Raw genomic sequence first — 27,731 nt, 5'->3', positions numbered from 1 at the left:
GCCTTGAAATGTCGGTCTAGCCGCACGATATTCTGTTTACAACAAAGTCCACAGTCGCGTCTTGGTCTGCTGCTCATAGCTTCTCTCTCCGGCCTTCCTCCGTGTCTCTTTGTTTGCTCCACCAAACAAACTAACCCTAACCCTTCTTTTAAATTTTTTTTAAAAAAAAATAAAAAAAACATCTTACCCTAACCCCAAACCCTAACCTTAACCATTCTAAAACCTTACCTAACCCTAACCCTACAGACAGACAGTCCTTTAACCCAACCAACGGGTTAATCTACAAGTGGGCTACCATGGGGCCTACGACTTTGGCCGGCCGCGCCCGTACCCTCCGACCCGCGCGTATATGATGTGGAGTGCAACCCCTCCCTTCCCCCCTCCGGTTTCCACGTGTCAGAGATGGAAGTGGATCAACCGACTCAAAACTAGAAACCTAACCTTAACCCTAACCCTAACCCTTACCTAAACCTAACCTTAACCATTCTAAAAAACTATACCTTACCCTAACCTTAACCACTCTTAAAACTATACCTAAACCTAAAACCTACTGACAGACAGTCTTTTAACCCAACCAACGGGTTAATCTACAAGTGGGCAACCATGGGGCCTACTACTTTGGCCGGCCGCGCCCGGACCCACCCGGACCGCGCGCACATGTGTGGAGTGCACACCCCTCCCTTCCCCCCCTTCGGCTTCCACGTGTCAGAGATGGAAGTGGATCAACCGACTCAAAACTAGACAACCAACCGACTCAAAACTAGACAAACAAAACTAGACAAACTAACCCTAACCCCTAACCCTAACCCTAACCCCTAACCCTAACCCTAACCCCTAACCCTAACCCTAACCCTAACCCCTAACCCTAACCCCTAACCCTAACCCTAACCCCTAACCCTAACCCCTAACCCTAACCCTAACCCTAACCCCTAACCCTAACCCTAACCCTAACCCCTAACCCTAACCCCTAACCCTAACCCTAACCCCTAACCCTAACCCTAACCCCTAACCCTAACCCCTAAACCCTAACCCTAACCCTAACCCTAACCCCTAACCCCTAACCCTAACCCTAACCCCTAACCCTAACCCTAACCCTAAAACCCTAACCCTAACCCTAACCCTTCCTCGGTCTGTATCCGAGCCTTGGTTAAAGTTCAATGTGGCAACACTGCGTCGAATTGTACCGAAGGTCACTTTACTTCCAATGCCAAACTCTGCAAAGATTTGCCCCACATACTCACACAGATTACCGTAAGGTTGACCGCAGGATGTGAAAAAGAAGAGTTCTATTTCTGAGGTCATTCCACTCAGATGAGGCCTGATTTGATGGAATCGTTTAAGCCAAGTGTATTCCTCCTGACATAGAACAATTCTGCACTCCCCAAAGCTATAGTTTGTTTTGTGGCTAGCTACACACATCTGATAACCCCCACCTTCCGGGGTTACTTCATTGAAATCACTCTCACTAAACATGGTGACTGGGGATCGTCGAGTGCCATTAAATATGGCCAACCGGCTGGACATGAGAGCTGCAAACCTACGCCTGTCAGAGCAGGTGGCACGGACCTCCAGCCTACTGAGAACTGAAGGAATGGCTTGATTGCTTAGCTCAACAAAGCGTTTTAACTCCGCAGCGCTGAGCACCTCGTCCCTGCAGCGTTGGCGGAATTTTGCCCTATGAGTTGCCTGGCTCTGCCGTGAGTCCCTGTCCATCTTCGTCAAGCAGAGTAACATCTTTCGAATTCCAACGACCTTAGCTTGCATACCATTTGGCCGGAACTTAATAAGATAATTCAGGAAACCTCGAACATCGGCCCGGTACATTTTTAACGTGGATGGTGCCAAACCACGGTCATCACATTGACCATACCACTCATACACACGTCTGTAGTTATCCAGAAAACACAGTCCTTCATCGGCCTTGCCCTCTGACATAATGCGGAGGAATTCCCGTACTCGGGATATACTGGTGCGACTATTGTCAATTCGTTTAACTGAAGGGTGTATACCCGTAATATATTGTTCATATTGAGTCAAAATTGCATTACTCCAAACCTCCATTCGGGACGGTACGCCGCCGTCCTCATCACTCTCGCTCTCCGTGGAAGTCGCCACGTCACAGCCTTGCTCCCTCGGATCCGAGCACAGTTCACTACCGACCTGACTGACTGGCTGCACCGCCGCCGACGCACCTGCCGTCTGATCACCCTCGTCCACAGGCTGCTGCTCCACGGACAACTCACTTTCAAAACACTCCAAAATCACAGGGTCCTCCGGCCGCGGTTCAACACCGTTGTCAGGCTGCATATACTGCCCTGATTCGGGGTGCTGTCTCTCACTCGAAAACCGGCTAAATTGCATAGCATTCGTCCACTCCATAGTACCGAACTTAAGTCCATGTACAGCCTTGAAATGTCGGTCTAGCCGCACGATATTCTGTTTACAACAAAGTCCACAGTCGCGTCTTGGTCTGCTGCTCATAGCTTCTCTCTCCGGCCTTCCTCCGTGTCTCTTTGTTTGCTCCACCAAACAAACTAACCCTAACCCTTCTTTTAAATTTTTTTTAAAAAAAAATAAAAAAAACATCTTACCCTAACCCCAAACCCTAACCTTAACCATTCTAAAACCTTACCTAACCCTAACCCTACAGACAGACAGTCCTTTAACCCAACCAACGGGTTAATCTACAAGTGGGCTACCATGGGGCCTACGACTTTGGCCGGCCGCGCCCGTACCCTCCGACCCGCGCGTATATGATGTGGAGTGCAACCCCTCCCTTCCCCCCTCCGGTTTCCACGTGTCAGAGATGGAAGTGGATCAACCGACTCAAAACTAGAAACCTAACCTTAACCCTAACCCTAACCCTTACCTAAACCTAACCTTAACCATTCTAAAAAACTATACCTTACCCTAACCTTAACCACTCTTAAAACTATACCTAAACCTAAAACCTACTGACAGACAGTCTTTTAACCCAACCAACGGGTTAATCTACAAGTGGGCAACCATGGGGCCTACTACTTTGGCCGGCCGCGCCCGGACCCACCCGGACCGCGCGCACATGTGTGGAGTGCACACCCCTCCCTTCCCCCCCTTCGGCTTCCACGTGTCAGAGATGGAAGTGGATCAACCGACTCAAAACTAGACAAACTAACCCTAACCCTAACCCCTAACCCCTAACCCTAACCCTAACCCTAAACCCTAAACCCTAACCCTAAACCCTAACCCCTAACCCTAACCCTAACTAGAAACCTAACCCTAACCCTTAACCCCTAACCCCTAACCCTTAACCCCAACCCCTAACCCCAACCCCTAACCCCTAACCCTAAACCCTAACCCTAAACCCTAACCCTAACCCCTAACCCCTAACCCTAACCCTAAACCCCCAACCCTAACCCTAAACCCCCAACCCTTAACCCCAACCCCTAACCCCTAACCCTTAACCCCCAACCCCTAACCCTTAACCCTTAACCCTTAACCCTTAACCCCTAACCCTTAACCCCTAACCCTAAACCCTAACCCCCTAACCCCCTAACCCCTACATCAATCAAACACAACTTCTCTACAGTTCAGCACACTTACATACCACTCAAACCATACAGAATCATTTCAGCATTTAGAAAGAACAAAAACTTAAAGGACCTCCTCACCAAAGCAAGATTCAGTAGTAAGCCACCACAAGACCTCAAACCTCATCATTTCCATTTTCGACAGATAAAGTTCATTACAAATATACACAGCCACACATCAGCACCAGTACAAGAATCCTATTCATTGAAACACACATAACACCATTTATATCATTACATGTACACTTTGCAATAAACAATACATTGGAGAAACCAAACACACCATAGAAACCAGACTCAAACAACACCTTGTAACGGTTTTGACTTGAGGTTATTATTTATAGGGGTGCCAGGTAGGTTGTGCCTACCAGAGAAAACATTGGTTTCTCCTTTTAGTTTGGGAGGGAATGAGTCCCATCTGGTCCGTCAAGTCTACACCAATACAAAGGACTTATGTAAACGTCAGGAGGGAAATAAACTTTTCATAAACCCTTAAAACATTGAAAAGAACTTCAAAAAACAACTATATTATTTTGCGTGGGTTGTATTAGCAACATCAATGGATTGCACACACATAATAATATAACACAATGAGTTCTGGTTCCTCCAGAAATGTCCTGTACCTCGGGACTAAAAAGAGTCCAGCCCGGTAAAGGAGTTCGCAATGTTTGTCCGTTCATTCCGTGTAGCGTAAACCCAGTATTAAATCATACAATCAGTATAACAATAATTTTACCACAGAACTTTAAAGCGTATCAGTTCTTAGTAAGTCCTCAACTACATCTAACTACATAAATCATCACCGTATACATCATATCAAAACAAATGAAATACCGTATACAAAAAGGTGGTAGTCAGTCGGTCAGTCAGACAATCCAATCTGCCAATAGATCTCCAGCGGAGAAAGGCCACGAAGAACGGAGAGGTGTAGTCCACGGACGCAAAGAGTGGATCCGATCCTGGGTAAACTCTCTCAGGCTACAAAACACACGTTTAACAGCAACAAAACAACCGGAATAGAGAAGCTTCGGGAACACATCCTCAGTCACGTCTCCATCACAACCCCCCTTTTGCGCAGCTGATGCTGGCTATTTAATTGGGAATTAAAGGGAAAGCACCCTATTGGAAGGAGAAGCACTGAGACGGTTCAGAATAATTCAGGGCCGTCACAACCTGTATAACATTAAAAGGGCACACCTACAAACGGAACTCATAACCCACTTCCAGGAGCACCCCATCACTCACCTTACCATATCAGGGTTACAGTCACATATAGGCTGGACCTGTGGGCAGCGAAGGAGGGTAGAACAGGAGTGGATCCAGCACCTACAGACAATAACGCCAAATGGCCTGAACGAGAGGTTTTAGAAAATGGGTTTTAACAGACAGGAAAATGGATGGAGAAGAACATGGTTTTATTCATATTTTATTTTTACTCTCTATATATTTATGGTTTGTTTGGTTTTAGTTTGGCACTTCCTCTTTTAGGTTTTTCCTTTCCTTTAGCAAAACAGTAAAACCATTTAAATGCACAATATGGTGTTTATGTTCATATTTAACAACACTATGGTTGAATGAATCTCTCACCACATTGACTTCTGCACTGCCACCCAGAAAAAGAGGCAACTTGGAGCCTACCTCAGTTTAATTTATGATCCTAGGAGGACATCTACGGGCCTTTTTAAGTACTACACCTATTATATTAGATCATCAGAAATGGGAGGGATAAACAGGAGATAGGCCTGTGCACCGTAAAACTAACTAGTTGAAACGAAACACAATTATATTCACTAACCCTAACCCTAACCCTACCCCTAACCCTAACCCCTACCCCTAACCCCCTAACCCTAACCCTAACCGAACCCTAACCCTTACCCAACCCTAACCCCTAACCCTCTAACCATAACCCTCTAACCCTAACCCCTAACCCTAACCCCTAACCCTAACTCTAACCCTAACCCTCTAACCCTAACCCATAAAAGACAACAAATGATCCCATTGGTATTTTACCGGTGTTATTGTAAGAGTTTAAATGTTTAAACAGAGGATACATCTAAAACAGTATAAAACAAGTGCAGTATGTCACTTTAACGTCACACTATAACTTCATGGGAGTCTTGTGGAAAGACTGCATGTTGTTTTGAGTGTTTTGAGTGCATGTTGTTTTGAGTCTTCATCAACATTTGCAGACTATTCCTGTAATATTTTCAGCGCTTGTCAGATGGCAACAGCCTAGTCGGCTGCAGACATTCATAAGGAGTTCAAGTGGTTTATTTGCCATTTGCAGGTATTAATAATACAACATACTTTAGAATTCCTTGTTGGAGCTCTCTCACATACAGGACAGTACATACCAGTGGAGGCTGTTGAGGGGAGGACGTCTCATAATGGCTGGAACGGAGCGAAGAAAATGGAATCAAACACATGGAAACCATGCCACATATTCCACTACATCACGCCTAACCTTAACCTTTCCCCTAACCCAACGCCTAACCTTAACCTTTCCCTTAACCCCACACCTAACCTTAACCTTTCCCCAAACCCCACGCCTAATCTTAACCTAGCCTGTAACTTAGCCTGTCCTCACCAATTAAGGTCCCACCAACTTCCTGTGGTACATACAAGTTAAACAGTCAAATCTATCATAAGAACGTCAATAAAAATGTAAAGTGTTAAGATCCTAAAATAAAAAAAGGTTCAGTCATGTCCTAAAAGTCTGATGAAAACAGTTTAGGGATAGAAACTGTTGTAGAACCTGTGATCCTGAAACTGACACAGTTTAGGGATAGAAACTGTTCTAGAACCTGTGATCCTGAAACTGAAACCGTTTCTGGATCACAGGTTCTAGAGATTACAAAGCCTGTTGTTTTTATTGGGGAATCCAACCTTGCAAGCATTCCTAGTTTAACTGACACTATACACAGATAGATAGCTTTCCGTGAGCAACCTTCAGAAATATTGCAGGAGTGATAGGCAAGCGGGAGAAACAGCAAAACACACAGAAGGTTGTTCTATCAATGGGTCTTGTTAACGGCTTGAACCAGCAGTACACCACTACTGAATAAAACTGAAGTTTTTCCTCATGCACAGGTTTATGTTCCCATCATACATTTTTCGGATGAGCTTTCATGGGAAAAACAGGAGGTACTGAATCAATTGAACAAGTATATTTATAAATATTGTAGGGAACTATTGGATCTGAATAAACTTAGATTTCACACAATGCAGGATGATCCAATACATTGGAGACCAGATACAGCTGTTAACATTTTAAATTACTGGCTAGACAAGTTAAACTATTAAGAGGGGAAGAGTGTATTGGTATTACTCCCCAGCACTCTAATGTACTGAATTTATCGATTACTTTTAGACTTACAGCGGCAGAACAGCAACTTCTGGAGAAGGGCCTTATGTTTATTCCGACACCCGCTAAGATCGATCGTATGGAGCTCAGGAGGGATCTGCAAACTTACCATAGAAAATTAAAATGACCTGATCATTTTAGTTATAATACTGACAACCAAAGAGTACTATTTATTGGTCCATCACACTGGGAGCCTAAGCTACAGGGAGTGTCTAATACGATGCAGACTTTAATTCAAAGCGACTCTACTTTGAATCTGCAGGAAACGATAATCTTACAAAACAAGAACGGAATTCCTTAAATTCCTGAAGTAAGAATTCAAACACAGTTATAAAACTAGCGGATAAAGGATCAAAGATTGTTATATTGGATAAAACCCAGTATCTGACAGAGGCGAATAGGCAATTGAGTAATTCTAAACATTATAGACCACTGACTCATTCATTGCAACAGGAGACCCAGAGAAAAATGAGGCAGATTATAGGGGAACTTTATGAGAATAAATACATTACAGACACAAATGTTTTACCTATATGGACCAGATACCCCGCGCCCCAGACAATTTAATTTGTTGCCTAAAATCCACAAACCTCCTGAGGCTTGGACCATTCCTTCAGAGGTTCCATGTGGTAGGCCAATTGTATTGGATTGTGGTTCTGAATCATATAGAATAGCGGAGTATTTAGATTAGTTAATAAATCCTCTGTCACGGAAACATCAAAGCTTCATTAAAGATACGTATGAATTTGTGACAGAATTGAAATAAATGAGTGTGCCTCAAGAAACTGTGTTTTTTTCAATTGATATTGACTCCTTGTATACCAACATTGACACCAATGTGGGTCTTAGAGCAATCAAAAAAAATCCATAAATATCCAGACCTGCATAGGTCAACTCCACTGCATTTATTGGTTCAATGAGACCTTTCAGCAATCCATACTCAGTTGGACCCAAACCACTGAGAAATACGTCTGCTTTCTTTCCATCTTTGATTTAATTTGCATCCAGCCAACGCTCAAAACGCTCTAAATGGGAATCAAAATCCTCTTTTGTTGCCTCAAACTCTAGTACTCGACCAATGGTTGCCATTTTCTACATACATTTTTTTGTTTCCTCATTCCTTGTATTCCTTCATCTAATTCCTCACTTTCTCCATTTCAGAAGTTTCTGCAATTTCTTCATTCTCTGCACTCATTTGTAATAATTTTACGTTTGTTCTATTTCGTCGTTTAAAAAAATATGTTTTACAATATTTTCTCCGCTGAGATCGCCTATTTTCAATGGGTTCAATGACAGTTCTTAATTTAAACACCAGAGGGCAGTGTCGCTATTCTGGACTCCAATATAGGCTTGCTACTTGGCAGCTCCCGAACACTGTAAAATCTGTCATCAAGGCGAAGGGTGGCTACTTTGAATAATCTCAAATATAAAATATTGTAGCGGCCTAGGGTCGTTAAAATATATTTGGATTTGTTTAACACTTTTTTTGCTTACTAGATGATTCCATATGTGTTCTTTCATAGTTGATGTCTTCACTATTATTCTACAATGTAGAAAATAGTAAAAAATAAAGAAAAACCCTTGAATGCGTAGGTGTGTCCAAACTCTTAATGAGTGTAGTTTTTTTAATGAAATCGTGGTGTATAGGTGTAGGGTTAGTTGGTGGTGCAATTATTAATATTTATTTTCATTTTACGAACAAGAATAATTCAGATGGGTTGGCCGTGACTGGCCTCACACTTCAGTACAGTAGGTGGCAGTGCACCTTAAAGTCGTATCCGCAGACCCATCTCCAACGAAGAAGAAGAGCGCCTCTGTCTCCAGTCAGCAAGGAAAGGTGTCGTTTTCAAGACTGCAACAAACTGGTAGCTATTTGAGGTGCTGTTGAAATAAAACATTTTTCCTAAATAGAGATTAATGGACGTTATCCTGAAAAGCACTGATTACAAATTATTGAAATCTTTATGCACGATTAGACAAATTTGCACAATTTAGGTGGCTAGTTAGCAAGCCTGTCTTGACTTCTCATAATTGGCTAGCTAAGCTGCCAGGCAGGCAGCAGTTCGCTAGCAGCTACAGTACCTCTTTTGAAACATGACAACAAGTAGCTAGCCAACGTAGTTCGTTGAAGGTGACATTGAAGCTGGCTTGTTATGTCCCCCCCACCCCACACTGATCAAATGGCTTGCCGGCTAACGTTAGCTGCCTAACTATGTAGCATGCTGTAACCACCTTGCGGGCTAAGTATGTCTGCAGTTAGTTAGTCATGTTATATGCTGTCAGACGGATTAAAAAATCCACATGTTTAACTAGGCAAGTCAGTTAAGATCACATTATTATTTACAATGACGGCCTACAAAAAATGCCTTTTTCCGGGGACGGGGATTGAACCTACATAAAAAAATATATATATATTTTTTATGTAGGTTTAATCCTACATGCAAAATATAGGGCAAAACGCACATCACGACAAGAGGCACCACTAACGTTACATAGAGACCTAAAACAACATAGCATGGCAACAACACATGGTTCTGGGGTCGAAATAATCAAGGGACACAACAGTGTAAAGCTGTTGGGAAATAGCCGTAAGAATCGGACTACACTTTAATTACTCTCTAGTCACAACGCGGCTTTTCCAAGATCAGGGAGACGAATTTCATTTGTAAACAACCGCTGCAGACTTGAAATTCTTAATTACGTGCCCTTCCTAACAATGCAGAGAGGAAAAATATGAAATAAAATGAGGAATAAATACACAATGACTAACGATACCATGGCTATATATACTGGGTACCAGTACCGATATGTAACTTTACATAACGTATACAGCACCAGTCATGTGCTACATTGTAGAATAATAGTGAAGACATCAAAACTATGAAATAACACATGGAACCAAAGTGTTAAACAAATCAAAATATATTTTAAATGTGAGATTATTCAGAGTAGCCACCCTTTGCCTTGACAGCTTTGCACACACTTGGCATTATCTCAACCAACTTCATGATGTAGTCAACTGGAATGAATTTCAATTAACAGATGTGAATTTGTGGAATTTTCCTTAATGCATTTGAGCCAATCAGTTGTGTTGTGACAAGGTAGGGGTGGTACAGAAGGTATTTGGTAAAGGACCAAGTCCATATTATGGCAAACTCAAATTAGCAAAGAGAAATTAGTCCATTCATTACTGGAACCCTTTTAGTGTCTTAAGTATCAAAAATGACCCGCCACTATGTTTAACAGCAGAGAAAACCCCCTAAATTGTATTTTTTCAACTTGAAATTAGTTGACTTTTCCTAGAGTGACCCCAACATTAGAAAAAGTGAAACATTGCCTTTGTTCATATTTCCATGAAAGCTGTACACCACCAGGGTACAAAGATTCTTAGGGTCATTTTTGTCCCTGTAGTTATAAAATAATTTACACACCAACAATGAGAAATTGAGATTGTGTGCTACTGATTGAACTTAGACAATTTCAGACTAACTAAACATTGTTTGCTAATGGTGAATGCAGTCAGAGGCTATAAAGGTGCTGCAGATGACAGTCCCTCCAGTTCTCTCTCTGCTGAAGCCATGAGTGCAACGTTTCAGTGCCCAACAGGTCGTAGATCTGATTTTTATTTTCTTCAGATGTCCAGGAGAAACAAGAAAACAATGGTTTAGAGGTATCTAAAGAAGATGGGGAAGAATACAACCCAGAGCACGATGCATCATCTTCAGGTGGAGAAATCCCCCAAGCTGAAAGATACATTTTTGTCAAAGAACAGCAAAATAACATGGTCCTTTTCACCATATGACAACCAGGGCAGGAAGGCAGCACAAATGTCATAAGGATGGCCCCAGGGCCCACAAGGCATGCAGTTGCCCAGGACATTACCTCAACATTCTACATGTTCACACCAGCCATCGAAAAAAATCATCCTGGAAATGACAAAATTGGAGACAACTCGAAAAGGATGGATGAGATTGACCTGCGTGTCTACATAGGGCTGCTAATCTTAGCGGGTGTGTATAAGTCCCGAGGCGAGGCTACATGTAGTCTCTGGGATGCAGAGAGTGGAAGGGCGATTTTCCGTGCCATGATGCCACAGTCTTTCACACGGTCTCAAGAATGCTAAAATGTGTTAACTGAGTCAAGGTGTGAGAGAAAAACTGGCAGCCATAAGAAATGGGTGGAGTGTCTGCCATACCTCTACAACCCTGGGCCTAAAGCAACTGGTTCTATTCAGAGGTACATTTTTATTTTCATATCTGTAATGTGATTCACTGTTAATTTTATTATGTATTGCTGTAATATCATTGATTTAAGTGATTGTTTTCTGTGACACTGAAACTAATTACTGACAGTAATCTCTTGTCTAAAGGTCACTGTCCTGTCCGGCAGTATATGCCCAGCAAGCCAGCAAAGTATGGAGTCAAGATATGGGTGGCCTGTGACACACAATTCAGTTACGCTTGGAAGATGCAAGTCTACACAGGGAAGCCGACCAGTGGAGGCCCGGAGAAGAACCAGGTGATGCAGGTTGTGCTTGGTGTGACAGATGGACTAAGGGGGCACAATGTCACGTGTGACAATTTCTTCACCTCTTATCAACTCAGCCAGCAGCTCCAGAAGAAGATCACCATGGTTGGCCCAGTTAGAAAGAACAAGCCTGCACTCCTCACAACAAGGGGGAGAGAGGCCTTCTCATCGAAGTTTGCCTTCACCACCACTCTAGTTTCTTACCTCGCAAAGAGGAACAAGAATATGGTGATCATAAGGACAGGAAGCCAGACATCATCCTGGACTACAACCACAACAAAAGAGGTGTGGACAAGGTGATTGGAACTGCCCGCTGGCCCCTGGTCATCTTCCATAACATCATTGATGTGTCCTCATGCATTCGTGATATGGAACAAGATCAACCCTACCTGGATGCCTGATAAGTGGAACAAGAGGATGTTCCTGGAGCAGCTGGGAAAGGCTCTTGTAACCCCACACATTCAAAGAAAGGAGAGCCGAAGGACTGTAAAATAAATACTATGTGCTGCACATGTGAGAAATACATCTGCTAAGTCCATGTACACACACTTTCCTACATCTGCTAAGTCCATGCACACACACTTTCCTACATCTGCTAAGTCCATGTACACACACTTTCCTACATCTGCTAAGTCCATGCACACACACTTTCCTACATCTGCTAAGTCCATGCACACACACTTTCCTACATGTGCTAAGTCCATGCACACACACTTTCCTACATGTGCTGAGTCCATGCACACACACTTTCCTACATCTGCACAGTCCATGCACACACACTTTCCTACATCTGCACAGTCCATGCACACACACTTTCCTACATGTGCTAAGTCCATGCACACACACTTTCCTACATGTGCTAAGTCCATGCACACACACTTTCCTACATCTGCAAAGTCCATGCACACACACTTTCCTACATCTGCAAAGTCCATGCACACACACTTTCCTACATCTGCAAAGTCCATGCACACACACTTTCCTACATCTGCAAAGTCCATGCACACACACTTTCCTACATCTGCTAAGTCCATGCACACACACTTTCCTACATCTGCTAAGTAGAGTTCATTGATTTATGTTCACATTTTTGTTTTGTATCTAGTTTGTTCTAATTTATTGTTTATACACCTTGTGGGTGGGGGCAATGGTTAAAAAATTTGAGAAGACTAGTATTTTGTAGTTGAATTCCTCATTGTACAGTATCACTATGTTGCCAAAAAAGTTCAAGACTTATTGTTTCTCTTCAATAAAATGCAATCAAGACTACTTTTTCACATTTCTGCTTCTTTCTTAGGCAATACAAGTGCTGTCTCTTGCACACAAGTTTACACCTATGCAGTACCTTAAGCAATAAATAATAATACAACTCTACTTTAGTAAAGAACTATTGATAGGTGTGTTAAAAAAAACCGAGTGGTGTAGACTGCATTTAATCTGCATTGTGAAGAGGGAAAACCCAGATATTCAAAGTTTGAAGAATGACGGGTTGTTTCTTCATGCAAAATAGATTTGGGATTTAAAATTCAATTAAGCTACTTTATTTTAGGGGTTTAGTGAAGGCGGGTCATTTTTTTTACCCTTAGGACAAGGGGAGTATACAGAATGTTAAGACATGCAGGTCAGTCAATCTGGAGAATTTCAAGGACTTTGAAAGATTCTTAAGTTGTATTTGCAAAAACCATCAAGTGCTATGATGAAACTGGCTCATGAGGACCGGCACAGGAAAGGAAGACCCAGTTACCTCTGCTGCAGAGGATAAGATCATTAGAGTTAACTGCACCTCATATAAATGCTTCAGAGAGTTCAAGTAACCGACACATCTCAACATCAACTGTTCAGAGGAGACTGCGTGAATTGCTTCAAAGAAACCACTAATAAAGAGACTTGCTTGGGTCAAGAAACACGAGCAGTGGAAATCTGTACTTTGGTCTGATCAGTCCAAATGAGTTTTTTTTGATCCAACCGCTGTGTCTTTGTGAGATGCAGAGTAGGTGAACGGATGATCTCTGCATGTGTGGTTCCCACCGTGAAGCGTGGAGGTGGTGGTGTGATGGTGCTTTGCTGGTGACACTGTCAGTGATTTAATTAGAATTCAAGGCACACTTAACCAGCATGGCTACCACAGCATTCTGTAGCGATACGCCATCCTATCTGGTTTGGTCTTAGTGGGACTATCATTTGTTTTTCAACAGGACAATGACCCAACACACCTCCAGGCTGTGTAAGGACTATAAGAAGGAGAGTAATGGAGTGCTGCATCAGATAACCTGGCCTCCACAATCACCCGACCTCAACCCAATTGAGATGGTTTAGGATGAGTTGGACCGCAGAGTGAAGGAAAAGCAGCCAGCAAAGGCTCAGCATATGTGGGAACTGTTGGAAAAGCATTCCAGGTGAAGTTGGTTGAGAGAATGCCAAGAGTGTGCAAAACTGTCAAAGGATGTCTACCTTGAAGAATCTGAAATACGAAATATATTTTGACTGAACACTTTTCTGTTACTGCGTTGTTTCATAGTTTGTCTTCACTATTATTCTACAATGTAGAAAATATTAAAAATAAAAACCCTTGAATGAGTAGGTGTGTCAACTTTTGACTGGTACTGTAGGTAGGGATAAAGTGACTATGCAACAGGATAGATGAACAGTAGCAGCAGCGTACAGTGCCTTTGGAAAAGTATTCAGACCCCTTGAATTTTTCCAACATTTTGTTAGGTTACAGCCATATTCTAAAACTGGTGAAATTGTTTTTCCCCTCATCAATCTATATACAAGATCCCATAATGACAAAGCAAAAACAGGTTTTTAGAAATGTTTGCTAATAAAATAAACAAATATTACATTTACATAAATGTAAGATGGCATTGGAGAGGATGGCTGCCGTTTCATGGGCTCTTAATTAACCAACAGTGCTATTTTGTTTGTTTTCTAAGCATTGTTTGTAACTTATTTTGTAGATAATGTTGCTGCTACCATCTCGTATGACAAAAATATCTTATCGAAATCAGAACTGCGATTACCCATCTTGAACTGGACGAATAATTTCTCTTAAATGAGTCAGACAAGAGGGATTTACTCCAGACACCTGAACAGGCCCCCATCCCCGTCATTCACAGGAGATAAGAGACGGAAAAGATATCGGGGTGCCTTGAGGATCTGAAGATGATTGGCTAATCTGCCCTTGCCATCCGTACTACTGGCCAACGTACAATCTCTGGAAAATAAATTGGACATGCTAAAAGCACATATATCTTATGTTTCACTGAGAAGTGGCCGAACAACGACATGAATAACATGCATCTGGCGGGTTATACACTGCATCGGCAGAATAGAACAGCAGCCTCTGGGAAGACAACGGGTGACGGTCTATGTATATTTGTAAACAACAGCCGGTGCACGATATCTAAGGAAGTCTCAAGGTTTTGCCTGTCTGAGGTAGTGTGATCAACAGCTTATCATGAGATACTCTATCTACCTAGAAAGTTTTCATCTGTATTTTTCGTAGCTGTCTACATACCACCACAGACCGATGCTGGCACTAAGACCACACTCAAAGAGCTGTATACCGCCATTTGCAAACAGGAAAACGCTCATCCAGAGGCAGCGCTCCTAGTGGCCGGGGACTTCAAATCCGTTTGACCTAATATCTATCAGCATGGTACATGTGCAACCAGAGGGAAAAACACTCAAGACCACCTTTACTCCACACACAGAGACGCGTACAAAGCTCTCCCTCGCCCTCCATTTGGAAAATCTGACCATGACTTTATCCTTCTGAGTCCTGCTTACAAACGAAAATTAAAGCAGGAAGCACCAGTGACTAGATCAATAAAAAGGTTTCATTGTAATGCTCCTCGTTTTTAATCATCTTGATTTGTCAGTTGGCATAATTAGTACACTGACATCTCCCATCACTGGATTGAGGTGCGTTTTCCAAGACATTGCCACGTTCCAAACTAGAGAATGTAATTAACATGTAGTCAGATTCTTATAGATACAAGGGAAACAGAGTTAAGTTGAGTAGCTAGCTAGTTGTACATTGCTGTTATTCTGAAACTAGACTTTCACCTCTGGTCCAGTAACCTGCTACTGCTCGTGACTTAGTGGGGGGACAGGGTCAGAGAGAAATAACCCTGTGTGTCTGCTTACAGGGATCCAGGCAGAGAGAAAGGTGGAAGGAGACGGCTGGACTGACAATGACCACTGAAGGGGATCCCAGCCTCTCTGCCAAACTGCTGCAACTGGTGCTGCTGTCCACCTACTGGGGCATGCAGATCTGGTTTACCTGCATATCAAGTAAGTAACTTGACCTCTGATCCCCTTAACCCTGTGAGAGGGTGTGTATGATGGACAGTACTCCTATAGGGCTCCTGTGTGTTTTTGATCAGGCTTTGTGATGGACAGCCACCTGAACAGACACACATTTGGTTTGATCCAGAGCAGACTGGTTCCGTTCTACCTTCACCTGGGCTCTCTCTGTGCCTTCCTCAACCTGACGCTGTTCGCTGTCTACCACCCTGCAGACCTGCTAGATGACAGAGAGGCCTTCCAGGTAACTTGAACCCTTGACCCTACCACCCTGCTAGATGACAAGGAACATTTCAATTGCATACTCATCTCCTTCTCAAAACCCATTGGATGAGAAAGCCAGAGGTCCCTCCCTTCAGACCTTCTCTTCCAATGGGTTATGAAAAGGAGAGGACATGAAGTATGCAACAGATTCTCCCAGGGAGACCTTCCAGGTGCATGAGGAGTCCTGACCGTGGGAGAATCCTCACCTCATAACCCATTGGAGAAGGTCCGAAGGGAGGGACCTCTGGCTCTCTCAATGGGTTTTGAGGAGACGAGAATGAAATTGAGATTCTCCCCCAGATCTCTAACCTTGTCAGGGACTCATTCCTCTATGCAGCTGCTTTCATACATTGATACACTTTGTCTCTCTCGCTGTAGATTGGGGTATACTTCCTGTGTGTGTCGGTAGCAGCGGTCAACGCCCAGTGGTTCGGTCAGATGACATCAGAGATAATGGAAGACATGCATCTAATGGAGCAAGCACAAGGATTGGGCCAGGACATTGGTCTATCTACCAATAGGGAGGCTTACGCCAAGCTGTGTGAGACAGACGGTAGATACAGGCGTCTGTCTGGTCAGCTGTGGCTTTACAGACTGTTGTCTTCGCTGTGTAACATCTGCTGCATTACCTGCAATGCATACAGCCTGTACTACCTAGCAGAGAACCTTACTTCACTATAGCACAGTTACCAAATCTGCAGTATCTATTGGCTGGGGAAATATGGATGGTAAGTCCACGGGTGGCTGGAGTGAATGGTATCGACACATTAAAATCATGGTTTCATACTATTCACATTACTATGAGCCGCCCTACCCTCACCAGCCTCCCATAGTTAAGTCCAGCAACACTCAGGTTTGTTCTTTTTCAAGCCATTTTAATCTTCTACTAGAGAGATGTATTTTATTAAACTAGAGGAGAGGCGGAGGGATGTATTTTATTCTACTGGAGGTGAGATGGAGGGATGTATTTTATTAAACTAGGAGAGATGGAGGGATGTATTTTATTAAACTAGAGGAGAGATGGAGGGATGTATTTTATTAAACTAGAGGAGAGATGGGGTTATGTATTTTATTAAACTAGAGGAGAGATGGAGGGATGTATTTTATTCTACTGGAGGAGAGATGGAGGGATGCATTTTATTCTACTGGAGGAGAGATGGAGGGATGCATTTTATTAAACTAGAGGAGAGATGGGGTTATGTATTTTATTAAACTAGAGGAGAGATGGAGGGATGTATTCGATTCTACTAGAGGAGAGATGTATTTTATTAAACTAGAGGAGAGATGGGGTTATGTATTTTATTAAACTAGAGGAGAGATGGAGGGATGTATTCGATTCTACTAGAGGAGAGATGTATTTTATTAAACTAGAGGAGAGATGGAGGGATGTATTTTATTAAACTAGAGGAGAGATGGAGGGATGTATTTTATTCTACGACTAGAGGAACGATCAGAGATGGCAGAGCTTTGGCTTTGCAGCTTTTAAGTTGGATTAAAGGTATACGCAAGGATACTTTCGTGAGCCAATGCTAACTAGTGTTAGCACAATGACTGGAAGTCCATGGTATCATGCACCCAGTCATTGCACTAACACCAGTTAATATTGGCTCACAAAAGTATCCTTGCGTTAATCAGACTGGGGAAGTAGATAAAGGTTTTCATTGTCAAAATCCCTTTAAATGTAGAGCTGATGTGGATGGTGTCAGTAAAGCAAGAGATTATTTTTAAAGTCACATTCACACAACCCTCATCTACCGGTAGAAATTAGGGGGTGGTGAGGTCATCACTCTCCTGCAAGACTCTAAGGCCTATCCTGTGGGGCTGCCATGGGGACCTCCAGGTGCGTCCTTGATGTAATGTCCTGTGAACGCTCCAACAATTGTGTTGGCTTCATAGAGGTAGAAAGGACTCCTCTGTGCCTCAATGGATTATGTGACAGCATGGGTAGCGCCATCTCAATTTGAAAGTTGTCGATTTTCTTTTGTGTTTAATAAGAGTATTGGTGATTTAGTGCCACCTGCAGTGCTGAACCAAATCTTGATTCATTTGTTGGCTACCAAATTTATAAAAATTATTTTACAAACCATAGGCAACAATTCACTGAACACTCAGTTGACTACTTTGAAATGGTGGAAGCCATTTTTTTTTCACTTTGACTTTTCTACATTGTAGAATAATAGTTAAGACAAACTATGGAATCATGTAGAAATCAAAAGTGTTAAATAAATCAAAATATATGAGATTCTTGACAGCTTTGCATTCTCTCAACCAGCTTCATGAGGTAGTCACCTGGAATACATTTAAATTAACAGGTGTGCCTTAAGAAGGAAAGAAATTCCAGAAATGTACTTAATGCGTTTGAACCAAAGTAGGGGGGTATACAGAAGATAGCCCTATTTGGTGCAAAGAGAAAAAAACGGTCAGTCAATACAGAAAATTTCTTCCAAGTGCAGTTGAAAAACCAAGCGCTATGATGAAACTGGCTCTCATGAGGACCACCACAGGAAAGGAAGACCCAGAGTTACCTCTGCTGCAGAGAATACATTTATTAGTTACCAGCCTCAGAAATTGCAGCCCAAATAAATGCTTCAGAATTCAAGTAACAGACTGCGTGAATCAGGCCTTCATGGTCAAATTTCTGCAAAGAAACCACTAATAAAGGACACCAATAAGAAGACTTGCTTGGGCAAGAAACACAAGCAAAGGACATTAGACCAGTGGAAATCTGTACTTTGGTCTGATGAGTCCAAATTTTAGATTTTTGGTTCCAACCGCCGTGCCTTTGAGATGCAGAGTAGGTGAACGGATGATCTCTGCATGTGTGGTTCCCACTGTGAAGCGTGGAGGTGATGGTGCTTTGCTGGTGACACCGTCTGATTTATTTAAAATTCAAGGCACACTTAACCAGCATGGCTACCACAGCATTCTGTAGCGATACGCCATCCCATCGTGTTTGGTCTTAGTGGGACTATCATTTCTTTTTCAACAGGACAATGACCCAACACACCTCCAGGTTGTGTAAGGGCTATTTGACTAAGAAGGAGAGTGATGCATCAGATGACCTAGCCTTCACAATCACCCAACCTCAACCCAATTGAGATGAGTTGAACTGTAGAGTGAAGGAAAAGCAGCAAACAAGCACTCAGCATATATGTAGGAACAGCATTCCAGGTGAAGCTGGTTGAGAGAATGCCAAGCTGTCATCAAGGCAAAGTGTGGCTACTTTGAAGAATCTCAAATATATTTAGATTTGTTTAACACTTTTTTGGTTACATGATGTCTACACGTATTTTACAATGTAGAAAATAGTAAAAAATAAAAACCCTGGAAGCAGTAGGTATCAACTTTTGACTGGTACTATATATTTATTTGGTGTTACATGTAGGAGTGGATTTCTTTTAATTTGGGGTGTTTTAATCAAATATATCTGAGGTGCCCTTGAGCAAGACATTTAACCCCTAATATGCAGGGTTTTTCTGGATCAAAAAGGGTGGTGGGTGTAGCTGAATTTGAGCCCCCCATTTTATTTAAGCCAATTTCTCCATGGTGTTAGAATACATTTTGCATTCTTAAAAGCAAATGTCCTGCAATTCATTTACCATGGCTAATGCTGTGTTCTAACAAATCAATACCGCTTAATTGCTTTTGAAATGTAAATCTCCCTGACTGTCAAGCTTTTTTGTGATTGTTAGTTCCATTAACTTTATTTGGTTTTAGTAATTTGTTTACATAAATCCAGTGTAAGTAATACAATTATTTTAACGTATACCTCGGGTTTCAATCGAAAGTCCGCACAGGGTTCCACATCCACGCACCTCCCTTAGTGACCTGCAGAGATTGCTGATGAGAGGGTTCATTTCATGGAACAGAAGGTATACATTAGGATTGCTGCTGCTGTGTGGCTGACCCTGTGCTGCTTTTAGCCTCTGACTGTCAGTGGTCTGCAATAAACAGAAGACAGCAAAAATATCAATTTCACTATGGACTGAAATACTTGCAAGGGTTGTAGATGAGGTATTTTTAATGTTAAAAATCATTGTTCTGGTTTTGAAGATAGTTTGACATGTTTGGTGATCAACATAACTTACTTCACAGATCAGTAACAAAAAGTAAGTACACCCAGCTAAAACCTTGGGGAGTGCAGACATTGGTATATCAAAAATGCTATTTTAAAATGGTGAATATTGCCATACCTGACAACTTGACTGTTGGGTAATGGCATGTAAAAGGACCCTGACGTTTCTAAGTATTAAACAGCCTTCAGGGTTAAGTTAGTCCCATCCTTAACCCTTAGGGGAGAAGTTAACCTCTGACAGCCAAACTATGAAACAACTCTAAAAGCTTTAACAAGAGCAAGGTATTGTCTGTTGCCTGCCAGCTACAGTTAAAACAGACCCACTAATCAATGAGACGAGCAAGTGACGCTTGCGCTAGGTAGACTCAGTGATATGTCGTACATGCAGAAACTAAACAGCATAGTGGGTCGGACTCAACTTCTGTGCTGTTTTGGTGCCCTGGCTACCCAAACTTCTTGCGCCGGCCAAATGCCACGCCAACGGAAGAGCCTGGATCCCGACGATTTCTAGAAAGCAAACATCCTAACCGTTTTGATTGGTCCCAGAGACAGAGGTGTTGTGCCCGAAGAACACACGTGGATAAAGCGGCGTTTAGAAAATTCATCATTGGCTTCGATACACGGTTAAAGACGATCCAATCTCTGATGACTTTGTTTTGTACAACACCCTTCATTTTGACGTCATCACAAATGAGGGCAGTCTCAGACTAACGTATGCAGCGAACATAGAGCAGCGGAAGATTTCAATTTGAGTTATGAAACAAACCCGTGCACATACTGTGTGAGAGCCAAGTCTTGCATCTGAATATCTGTGGTGCTGCTCGTGGCAACATTTAGCTGAGTCTACCTTTAAACGTCTTTGTATGCTTCAAATCTAAGGAAAACATGGAGGGTGGAGTTAACCTCTGGTCTTTAGGGCTCAGACACCTATAGAGTTTGGTGGCAGAGAGTACTTAGCACCTCTGAACGTAATGTGTGTACCGATTTTCCATGTAGAAGCACAAGTCAGATATCTACAGAGGATGATCGGCACACCAACACTATATCCACAATCAGCGCGACGTGAAAGCCTTTAGGGTAAGTTAACCCTGGACATGGCGTGTCACAGTAAGGCATATATAGTTCACCTTCTCCCAACATTGGCTAGCTAGACCGACAGCTGGTAAAAGTGCAATAATATTGTTTTTAAAAGCAAATGAAAAGATTTGACAATCATAAACTTAACATAATTACCACAAGTTGCCTCTACAGAGACCCAGTCACACATACAAACCCTTTATAAAACCCAGAGCAGAAATTCAGAAATACTGGAGAATGACAATATAAACAGTCTTTCCTATCAGATACAGTTGAAATCAGAAGTTTACATACACTTAGGTTGGAGTCATTAAAACTTGTATTTCAACCGCTCCACAAATTTCCTGTTAACAAACTATAGTTTTGGCAAGTCGGTTAGGACATCTACTTTGTGGATGACAAGTAATTTTTACAACAATTGTTTACAGATTATTTCACTTAACTCACGGTATCACAATTCCAGTGGGTCAGAAGTTTACATACACAAAGTTGACAGTGCCTTTAAACTGCTTGGAAAATTATGTCATGTCAATTAGCCTATCAGAAGCGTACCTGTGCAAGGCCTACCTTCAAACTCAGTGCCTCTCTGGTTGGGAAAATCAAAAGAAATCGTCGACCTCCACAAGTATGTTGCTCCTTGGGAGCAATTTCCAAAAGCCTGAAGGTACCACGTTCATCTGTACAAACAATAGTACGCACGTATAAACACCATGGGACCACGCAGCCGTCATACCACTCGGGACGAAGACGTGTTCTGTCTCCTAGAGATTAACGTACTTTGGAGCAAAAAGTGTAAATCAATCCCAGAACAAAAAGCAAATGACCTTGTGAAGATGCTGGAGGAAACAGGTAGAAAAGTATCTATATCCACAGTAAAACAAGTCGACATAACCTGAAAGGCCGCTCAGCAAGGAAGAAGCCACTGCTCCGCCATAAAAAAGCCAGACTACGGTTTGAAAGAAAAATAGAACTGTTTGGCCATAATGACCATTGTTATGTTTGGAGGAAAAAGGGGAAGCTTGCAAGCCGAAGAGCATCATGTTGTAGGGGTGCTTTGCTGCAGGAGGGACTGGTGCACTTCTCAAAATAGATGGCATCATGAGGTAGGAAAATTATGTGGATATATTGAAGAAACATCTCAAGGAAGTTGAATGACCCCAAGCATACTTCCAAAGTTGTGGCAAAATGGCTTAAGGACAACAAAGTCAAGGAATTGGAGTGGCCATCACAAAGCCCTGACCTCAAACCTATAGAAAATGTGTGGGCAGAACTGAAAAAGCGTGTGGGCGCAAGGAGGCCTACAAACCTGACTCAGTTACACCAGCTCTGTCAGGAGGAATGGGCCAAAATTCACCCAACTTATTGTGGGAAGCTTGTGGAAGGCTACTCGAAACGTTTGACCAAAGTTAAACAATTTAAAGGTAATGCTACCAAATACTAATTGAATGTATTTAAACTTCTGACGCACTGGGAATGTGATTCTCTACTATTATTCTGACAATAAAGTGGTTATCCTAATTGACCCAAGACATGGGATTTTTACTAGGATTAAATGTCAGGAATTGTGAAAAACTGAGATTAAATGTATTTGGCTAAGGTGTATATGTATGTAAACTTCCGACTTCAACTGTATGATGGACAACATCTTATGCACATACCAGCACCCACATAATACTGCCTCAGATTCCATTGGACCATTCCTGTTTGAGGGAACATTCCACACATTCTGCTTGGTTCTGACATCAGGAGAGAATTCAATCCCCATGAACCCATTTCACCAAAAACGGGAAGACCGTGCTCTCCATGATGTAATCGTCTAATGACTAAACATGAGGAAGTTAAGTAAAAGCACCCTTTAAAATCATGTTGCCCCAGCAACACCCTCCTAATCCACATGTCCAGTGGGAGGAGCCTGTTGCCATGGTGGGGTGTCCAGTTGGTTGCTATGGTAACCACAGCTGTTAAGTCCATAAATACAACATGTACCAAAAATAGAATGTTCTCTTGTACCATTAACATTTGAAAAAGGATCTCCAGTGACTTTTCCTCTGGCATACCGATGTCACACCACCACTTTCCCCTTGATCTCCATGGCGTTCTCAGAGGGTTTACTGGACTGTTCCTCTGTCAGAGTAATGTAGGAGTACACCAGGCTACCTGCAATACTGACACACACACACACACACACACACCATTAACTGTCTGAAATGAAGAACTATTTCTGCTGTTGTGTGACTTAAGCCCAAATATATCCAGCCCATACCTGATATTTAAACCAATGAAATTTGTCCAAGAGAAAATGTAGTCTCCACCAAACACCATCCCGATGTATGTCACTAGAATATTCTGTGAGAAAGAACACAGTAGAAGGATTAAAAAAACATTTTAACATGTCATTATTGATGGGTTAGGGGTAGAGCGAGGTTTTATCATGTGATTATTGATGGGTTAGAGAGCGTGTGTCATTATTGATGCGTTAGAGAACGTTTTGTCATTATTAATGGGTTAGGGTTAGAGAACGTTTTGTCAATATTAATGGGTTAGGGTTAGAGAACGTTTTGTCAATATTAATGGGTTAGGGTTAGAGAACGTTTTGTCAATATTAATGGGTTAGGGTTAGAGAACGTTTTGTCAATATTAATGGGTTAGGGTTAGAGAACGTTTTGTCAATATTAATGGGTTAGAGTGAGGTTTTATCATGTGATTATTGATGGGTTAGAGAGCGTGTGTCATTATTAATGGGTTAGGGCATTTTATCACGTCATTATTAATGGGTTAGGATTAGTGTTTGTTTCGTGCTTTTATTGATGGGTTAGAAAACATTTTATCACGTCGTTATTAATGGGTTAGAAGAGTTTTGTCCTTAACAGGTTCATGTTAGAGAGCTTTTTATCATGTGATTACTAATGGGTTAGAGAGAGTTTTATCATGTGATTACTGATGAGTTGGAGCGTTTTATCATGTGATTACTGATGGGTTAGAGAGCGTTTTATCATGTCATTATTAGGGATGCACAATATATTGGTGAACTTAACGGCATCGGCCCGATGTCAAAGCTACCGTGCATACCTATATAACGTAGGTACATGACGTAATGGCGCTACACAGCACTCCTAACCTAGCCCACACAATGTCTGCTGTGTGGATCGAGCAGTCATTTGAGCGAGACAACACAAAAGGCAAAATCAATTAATGCCAAGATAATGGAATTCATTGCCCTTGACAATCAACCGTTCTCTGTCGTGGGTGATGTTGGCTTTCGCCGACTGGTCGAGCACCGGGACACACTACCAAGTGTGCTATTTTTCAGATGTTACACAGTAATAGCGTCACGACATACATACTATGGAACGCCGTTTGGGTCAAAGCTGTACAGAAAAGTAAACACCGGCCACGAACGATGTGTTTTCAATACTGCGCTGGTAATAAAGCATAATTTGTTCGACCACAACTTCTGGGGTATCTAGCTTTAGCTTGGTACCTGGCCAGCACCAATACAACCTGCCTGAAAACAATGATCAGTAGAAACTGCAGTCATTTTCATTATTCTTAGCAATGATTTAGGAATCCTTGTGAGTAAGTATTAGCTAGGTTGCCACTTGTTGTTCATGAAAATAAATAGCTAGCCAGCTACTTATAACTTTAGCTTTGGGCAACAGGGTTAAGCAGCCTGCTAGCTTCATCTGGCTAGTGAGGCTTGACTTGACTGAGTTATGTGTTGTGAAGCTAGCAACAATGAGGATTAGACGCAATGGTGGAATTTCCGATTTGCCTTCAATATAAAAGATAAAATTCTTATTTACAACTACGGCCCGGACGATGCTGGGCCAATTGTGCGCCGCCCTATGAGACTCCCAATCACGGCTGGATGTTATCCAGCTTGGATTCGAATCAGGCACTGTTGTTACGCCTTTTGCACTGAGATGCAGTGCCTTGGACCTCTGTGTCCATGTGTGTGTGTTTAACTGTACTAGAATGCTTAAAACGCCGCAATTTTTTTTAGCTAAAAATATCGGCGGGTTAGAGAGCCTTTTGTCATTATTGATGGGTTAGTTAACGTTTTATCATTTCATTATTGATAGGTTAGGGTTAGTGTTTTATGTCATTATTAGAGAATGTTTTATCATGTCATAATTAATGGGTTAGGGCTAAGACAGCATTTTATCTTGTCATTATTAATGGGCTGGGGTTCTGTTCTGGGAGCTTACCTTGATACAGCCCACGATGGTGGTGGTTAGAGCTGAGTTGTATTGTGTACAGAGCACTGTAGAATACATCAGCACAAACCTGCAATACAAACACACCACAAGTCATCACACACACAGCACAGAAGGGTAGAAAACAGACAGAAGAGGAGTATGGAAGAGGGGTAGAGAACAGAGAGGTTAAGAGTCAGGATCTCACCCCATTATACAGGATAGGATGAACTGGCTGAGAAACAGGATGTCTGACCAGCCATCATACTCCACCGCCTGCAGACATACACCATCATTAAGACAGCAGAGAAAGTGTATTTAGTAGTAGCTAACAACATAATGGCAGCTTTGTGTGTTTCTGGCTGCTGGCCTCTTCACTTCCTGAGTTTGGAAAACCAGGCCTCTCTCTCAGACACTGTCTCTCTGTCTCGCACTCTTTTGGTATCTTATTAGGATCCCCCATTAGCTGTTGCAAAAGCAGCAGCTACTCTTCCTGGGGTCCACACAAAACATGAATAGACAAGTACAGCTCAAGGACATAACTACAAAAGCGGCACACGTAGCCTACATATCAATACACACAAACGATCTAGGTCAAACAGGGGAGAGGTGTTGCTTTATCTGTTTTTTTAAACCAGGTTTACTGTTCATTTGACCAATATGAGATACAGTATTATATAGAGCCATTATTGCATGCTTTCTTGTCAGTCTCTCCTCAACTCTTAGCCAAGAGAGAATGGCATACATACAGTTGCTTGCGAAAGTATTGACCCCCTTGGAATTTTTCCTATTTTGTTGCCTTACAACCTGGAATTAAACGTTTTTTGGGGGGTTTGTCTCATTTGATTTACACAACATGCCTATCACTTTGAAGATGCAAAATATTTTTTATTGTGAAACAAGCAAGATATAAGAAAAAAAACTGAACTTGAGCGTGCATAACTATTCCCCCCCAAAGTCAATACTTTGTGGAGCAATTACAGCTGCAAGTCTTTTGGGCTATGTCTCTATAAGCTTGGGATTTTTGCTCATTCTTCAAGGCAAAACTGCTCCAGCTCCTTCAAGTCCTACCACAGATTCTCAATTGGATTGAGGTCTGGGCTTTGACTAGGCCATTCCAAGACATTTAAATGTTTCCCCTTAAACCACTCGAGTGTTGCTTTAGCAGTATGCTCAGGGTCATTGTCCTGCTGGAAGGTGAAGCTCCGTCCCAGTCTCAAATCTCTGGAAGACTGAAACAGGTTTCCCTCAAGAATTTCCCTGTATTTAGCGCCATCCACCATTCCTTCAATTCTGACCAGTTTCCCAGTCTCTGCTGATGAAAGACATCCCCACAAGCATGCATGATGCTGCCACCACAATGCTTCACTGGGTTCTCGGGGTGACGAGAGGTGTTGGGTTTGTACCAGACATAGTGTTTTCCTTGATGGCCAAAAAGCTACATTTTAGTTTAATCTGACCAGAGTACCTTCTTCCATATGTTTGGGGTCTCCCCCACATGCTTTTTGGCAAACACCAAACGTGTTTGCTTATTTTTTTCTAAAGCAATGCCTTTTTCTGGCCACTCTTCTGTAAAGCCCAGCTCTGTGGAGTGTAGGGCTTAAAGTGGTCCTATGGACAGATACTCCAATCTCCGGTGTGGAGCTTTGCAGCTTTTTCAGGGTTATCTTAGTTGTTTTTTTTTCCTCTCTGATTAATGCCCTCCTTGCCTGGTCCGTGAATTTTGGTGGGCAGCCCCCACGTGGTGCCATATTCTTTCCATTTTTTAATAATGGATTTAATGGTGCTCCGTGGGATGTTCAAAGTTTCTGATATTTTTTTATAACACAACCTTGTCCATGACCTGTTTGGAGAGCTCCTTGGTCTGCTTGGTGATGCTACAGACTCTGGGGCCATTCAGAACAGGTGTATATATACACTGAGATCATGTGACACTTAAATAAAGTCCACCCGTGTGCAATGTGACTTCTGAAGGTAATTGGTTGCACCAGATCTTATTTAGTGGCTTCATAGCAAAGGGGAATACATATGCACGCACAACTTTTCAGTTTTTTTTTTTTCATTTCACTTCACCAATTTGGACTATTTTCTGTATGTCCATTACCGGAAATCCAAAAATAAAAATCCATTCAAATTACAGGTTGTAATGCAACTAAATAGGAAAAACACCAAGGGGGATTAATACTTTTGCACGGCACTGTAGTATTTATATCAGCCCTCTGATTACAATGAAGAGCAAGAGGTGCCGCTCTGTTCTGGTCGTTCTAGGTCTTTTATTGCAGCACTCAACCGGACAATAATCATGACAAGAAAACTAGAGCCTGCAGGACTTGGTGTCATAAAAGCACAGC

At 42.2% G+C, this 27,731-nt stretch overlaps 2 protein-coding genes across 9 annotated transcripts in view; one reads left to right on the top strand and one right to left on the bottom strand.

The window, feature by feature from the left end:
* Nucleotides 1-8,676: 8,676 nt before the first annotated feature.
* Nucleotides 8,677-19,999, top strand: si:ch211-121a2.4 (transmembrane protein 205). 4 transcript variants are annotated; one of them, XM_090236564.1, is made up of 5 exons: nt 8,713-8,798; nt 13,656-13,856; nt 15,612-15,756; nt 15,849-16,012; nt 16,411-19,999. In XM_090236564.1, exons 3-5 carry the CDS (start codon nt 15,657-15,659, stop codon nt 16,711-16,713), a joined length of 567 nt encoding a protein of 188 aa, XP_090092690.1. In that variant the 5' UTR covers nt 8,713-8,798; nt 13,656-13,856; nt 15,612-15,656; the 3' UTR covers nt 16,714-19,999. The 4 variants fall into 4 exon arrangements, with proteins under 4 accessions (XP_021460545.1, XP_021460544.1, XP_090092690.1 ...); XM_090236563.1 differs by having other exon boundaries at nt 8,726-8,811; XM_021604870.3 differs by lacking the exon at nt 13,656-13,856 and having other exon boundaries at nt 8,677-8,811.
* The window catches only part of LOC110524904 (nucleotide sugar transporter SLC35D2), a 25,263-nt gene continuing 17,239 nt past the window's right edge, over nt 19,708-27,731 (bottom strand). For 3 of the 5 annotated variants that reach the window (XM_021604867.3, XM_021604868.3, XM_090236561.1), the window contains 4 exons: nt 25,589-25,656; nt 25,393-25,471; nt 23,448-23,530; nt 20,036-23,349 (listed from right to left, as the gene is read on the bottom strand). In XM_021604867.3, coding sequence (XP_021460542.1) covers nt 23,247-23,349; nt 23,448-23,530; nt 25,393-25,471; nt 25,589-25,656 — 333 coding nt within the window. In that variant the 3' untranslated portion in view covers nt 20,036-23,246. Of the gene's footprint in view, nt 19,974-20,035; nt 23,350-23,447; nt 23,531-25,392; nt 25,472-25,588; nt 25,657-27,731 lie in introns of those variants that run through there. The other 2 variants (XM_090236559.1, XM_090236560.1) reach the window with 1 other exon arrangement.

Source organism: Oncorhynchus mykiss, chromosome 5 (genome assembly GCF_057628025.1).
Source record: "Oncorhynchus mykiss isolate SJ-2025 chromosome 5, ASM5762802v1, whole genome shotgun sequence".
NCBI classification, from domain to species: Eukaryota; Metazoa; Chordata; class Actinopteri; order Salmoniformes; family Salmonidae; genus Oncorhynchus; species Oncorhynchus mykiss.
This window is presented reverse-complemented; position numbering and strand designations above follow the sequence as displayed.

Bases quoted from the DNA above. Each gene is read 5' to 3' on its own strand.
- si:ch211-121a2.4 (XM_021604870.3), top strand. From the start codon at position 15,657: ATGACCACTGAAGGGGATCCCAGCCTCTCTGCCAAACTGCTGCAACTG. The intron at 15,757-15,848 runs GTAAGTAACTTG...GTTTTTGATCAG, and splicing joins CTGGTTTACCTGCATATCAA to GCTTTGTGATGGACAGCCAC. The intron at 16,013-16,410 runs GTAACTTGAACC...CTCTCGCTGTAG, and splicing joins ATGACAGAGAGGCCTTCCAG to ATTGGGGTATACTTCCTGTG.